This window comes from Sander lucioperca, chromosome 22 (assembly GCF_008315115.2).
Source record: "Sander lucioperca isolate FBNREF2018 chromosome 22, SLUC_FBN_1.2, whole genome shotgun sequence".
In the NCBI taxonomy this organism is placed as follows: domain Eukaryota; kingdom Metazoa; phylum Chordata; class Actinopteri; order Perciformes; family Percidae; genus Sander; species Sander lucioperca.
Genome location: NC_050194.1, coordinates 19,380,922 through 19,384,173, shown reverse-complemented (window position 1 = coordinate 19,384,173; position 3,252 = coordinate 19,380,922). Strand labels below are relative to the sequence as shown.

Here is a 3,252-nt window from a genome sequence, read left to right as displayed (position 1 = left end):
GGGGTCCACGGCATGATGTCGGTTTAATCAGGTTGATGGTGTAAGCTGGGTCAACAGATGTGCACGTCACCATCCAGTGATGTAGTTCAAAACCAAAAATGTGGGTCTGATCTGCAGCTGGTGATAAAAAAAAAATAAAAAAAAAAACAACAGAAAACCAGCCTCATAGACAAAAATCAATCATATTTTCAGGAAACAAAAGAACAAAAAAATCTTCATGTAACCTCTAACATTATCGGTTTGGTGGGCTGGGGTAACATTTAGGATGATGCTTTTTTTATGCCCTGAACATGTATTGCAACCCAAACCCTGATCAGCCTTGTGTACACATGGCTACATCATCCTCCTCTCTACGGTAATCCACGACTGACCATTATAGGCCCCTGAAGGTCCATTTCATAATTTAGTCTCAAACATCCAAGTCAGAGTCACTGTCCGTTACTGAAAGCAGAGTTTCTCTATCTGCGCGCTCCCCGCTTTCGTCTGGACTGCACTCTCCTCCGCTAAGTGACCGCGCACCGTCTGGACACATCCGGTGGTGCTGCAACCTGAAAATCAAGAGTAAATGAAGTTAATTCTAAACCAAAGTGTGTGCAAAAACAAGTAAAATGCAACAAGTTGAAATTCAAAAACATAACGTGTTATTTTGTTCTTGTGGGGAAAAAAAGAGCAAAAATACAACTCCTAACCACATCAATGGTTAAAATTGATCGAAATCTTCCATTGTGTGTAGAGCAATTTGCACCCATTCATGCATGTTTTGATTTCACTAGCAGGGTGGTTGACCCACACACTGACCCTGCAGCAAATTTTAGTGAGAGAGAGAGGGAAGAAAGATCGTCCAGGTCAGACTGACAGAAGGAAAACAAAAACCTACAAGCTGAATGGCCGTGCCCTTTTACGCATGAATTGCCCCTTTACGCACAACCTTGGCTGCCCATGGAGACGAAATTGCCTCAACGAAAGAGTGAAAGAGTAAATGGGTGATTATTAGTAAAGAGTCTGCTTGCTTTTTGGACACATAGAGTTGCCTTGATTTTAATAGTATTTCGATACTATATTAATAAAATAAACTGTTGGCTACTCTCGAGTGCAATACGTGAATGTTTTTTTTCCCAACTGTGGAACTCAATGGACAACTTATTTCAAGCCAAAGTCACTCACCTGTTTTTGGCTGCTGCCGCCCGGTCTCTCTGTCTCCGATTTTTGAACCAGTTTCCAACTTGAGTCGGTGTGAGTCCGGTTGCGTGCGCCAGCTCCCGCTTCTTCCCGGGGTTCGGGTACGGGTCCTGCAGATACCACTCTCTTAGCAGTCCCCGCGTGCGCTCTTTGAAGCAGTGCGTCTTCTGCTCACCGTCCCAGATTGTCTTCGGTAACGGGAACTTCTTCCTCACGCGGTACTTGTCCACAGGTCCGAGCGGTCGCCCCCGGAGCTTCTCTGCCTCCCGGTAGTGAGCTTCGAGCCACATCGCCTGCAGTTTACCGTGCGAGTCGCGCGTAAAGCGGTGCGTCTCCAGGATGTGATAAAGCTCGCGGAAACTTCCCGTGTGGTAGGCCACCACGGCGCGAGCCCGCTGCACGGACTCGTGCTCAGAGATGGAGTCGCGACCGTCTGCGGTCACCGGGAGTGACCAGAGGAAGCGGGCCAGCCGCTCTATGTCTCCGGTCTCCTCCAGAGTCTCGCAGACGCTGGCGATCTGCGCCGCGGAGAAACACAACCCAGGGAGAGCCAGGGGAGGACAGGCGGAAGGATGGTCCTCCTGGGACCGGGAGCGGGACAGAATAGGAGGCCCATCAGCGAAGTGTGGTAGGAGGATACGGGAGGCTGAGAAAACGTCGAGCGGCGATCGGAACACCATCTGGATGACAAAGCGAAACCAGAGAGGAGACGAAGTGTGTCTCGGAAACGGTCTGACAGAAATCTGCTGAAGTCTGACTCTTTAGCTCACCTGGGAGTCAGGGAGGGATCCTTAATCCGACTCCTTATTGGACGGACACCCTGGAGCTGATGTGGGGTTGTCATGGCAGCACTGTCAATCAAACGCCGAGGATTTATCTCCCTCCTTTTAACAAGCTGGACACAGAAAGTCTCCCCGAAATGACTCTCTTTGTGAACCATTTCATTAAACAGGAAGAAGAAAAAAAGTGAACTGAAGTGCCACTTAGCCTACTAGTTTCTTTCCGGAGCTCTAAAACAGATTAAAACGAGTGAAAGTGCTAGAAACATATCAGGCGGTAAATTAGAATCAGTAGGCCTAGGCTACTAGTTGACCAAAATCTCAATCGGCGTTACAGTTACACATTTTATTTTAGATTATGTGTTGGTAATAACAAAATAACCGTTTAACATTGTTGTGGTGTAAATTCTTCATATTTGTAAGATGTTTAACAAACAGTACAAAACTTATCTTTAAGAACGCTTTAAACGCTTTTAATTGCTAGCACACTGTTTTATTTTCAACATGTTTCTATGTATTATTATTATTATTATTATTATTATTATTATTATTACTGTTTTTATCTTATATTATTGTTTATTCCATTTAATGTTTGTATTATGTCCAGTTGCCTGCTTATATTTGCCTCACTGGGGTCCTGAAATGTTTTAATCCTGGTTCAACCAAGTAAAGCACTTTGTAACTTTGTTTTGAAAAGAGTGGTATAAAATACTTAATTATTTTTAGTACATTTATTATATAGGCCTACACTGCTGCCAGTTCTCAAAATTAAAATCAATTTAAAGTTGTTTCCTCTCCTCTTTTTCTACATCACAATGACCAACAAAACATGTGTGAAGACAATCCCAAGGCAATTATTACGCTTGATTTAAAAAAGCTAACAATGAATACATGACAATAAACAAATAATAACCAAATAACTAAAAGACCATTAGGGCCCCTTAAACAGAGAAAACCTGACTGTGATACAACAGGAGGAAAAACATATTGAAACAAAACTGACATCAGTTTAAACAAAATCTCTAACCTCTCTGGTCCTGCAGGTAAGCTGCTTGCATCAGTTATAATAGCAGTGATGTGGACGGTGTGATTGGAAATCTCACCCAGATCTGAAAGCGTATGTTTCTCTCTAAGTGGTCTCCCTCCACTCTAATCACTTTCTAATCACTTTTCTATTCTCTAATATTCATAAGTTCAGAGATAAGCTGCAGCTCTAGCTCCATTCTGTTACCTTGGATTAGCATCAGGCCTGCACAGCCTGCTAACATTAGTCTAATAGAGCAGCATATTCAAT

General features: G+C 43.6%; 1 protein-coding gene across 1 annotated transcript; it reads right to left on the bottom strand.

Annotated features, from left to right (window-relative positions):
* Positions 1–246: 246 nt before the first annotated feature.
* On the bottom strand, positions 247–2,074 carry six3b (SIX homeobox 3b). Its single transcript, XM_031315584.2, has 2 exons — positions 1,165–2,074; positions 247–548 (listed from the first exon to the last, which is right to left on the bottom strand). Exons 1-2 carry the CDS (start codon positions 1,857–1,859, stop codon positions 410–412), a joined length of 834 nt encoding a protein of 277 aa, XP_031171444.1. The 5' UTR covers positions 1,860–2,074; the 3' UTR covers positions 247–409.
* Between the last annotated feature and the right edge of the window lie 1,178 nt (positions 2,075–3,252).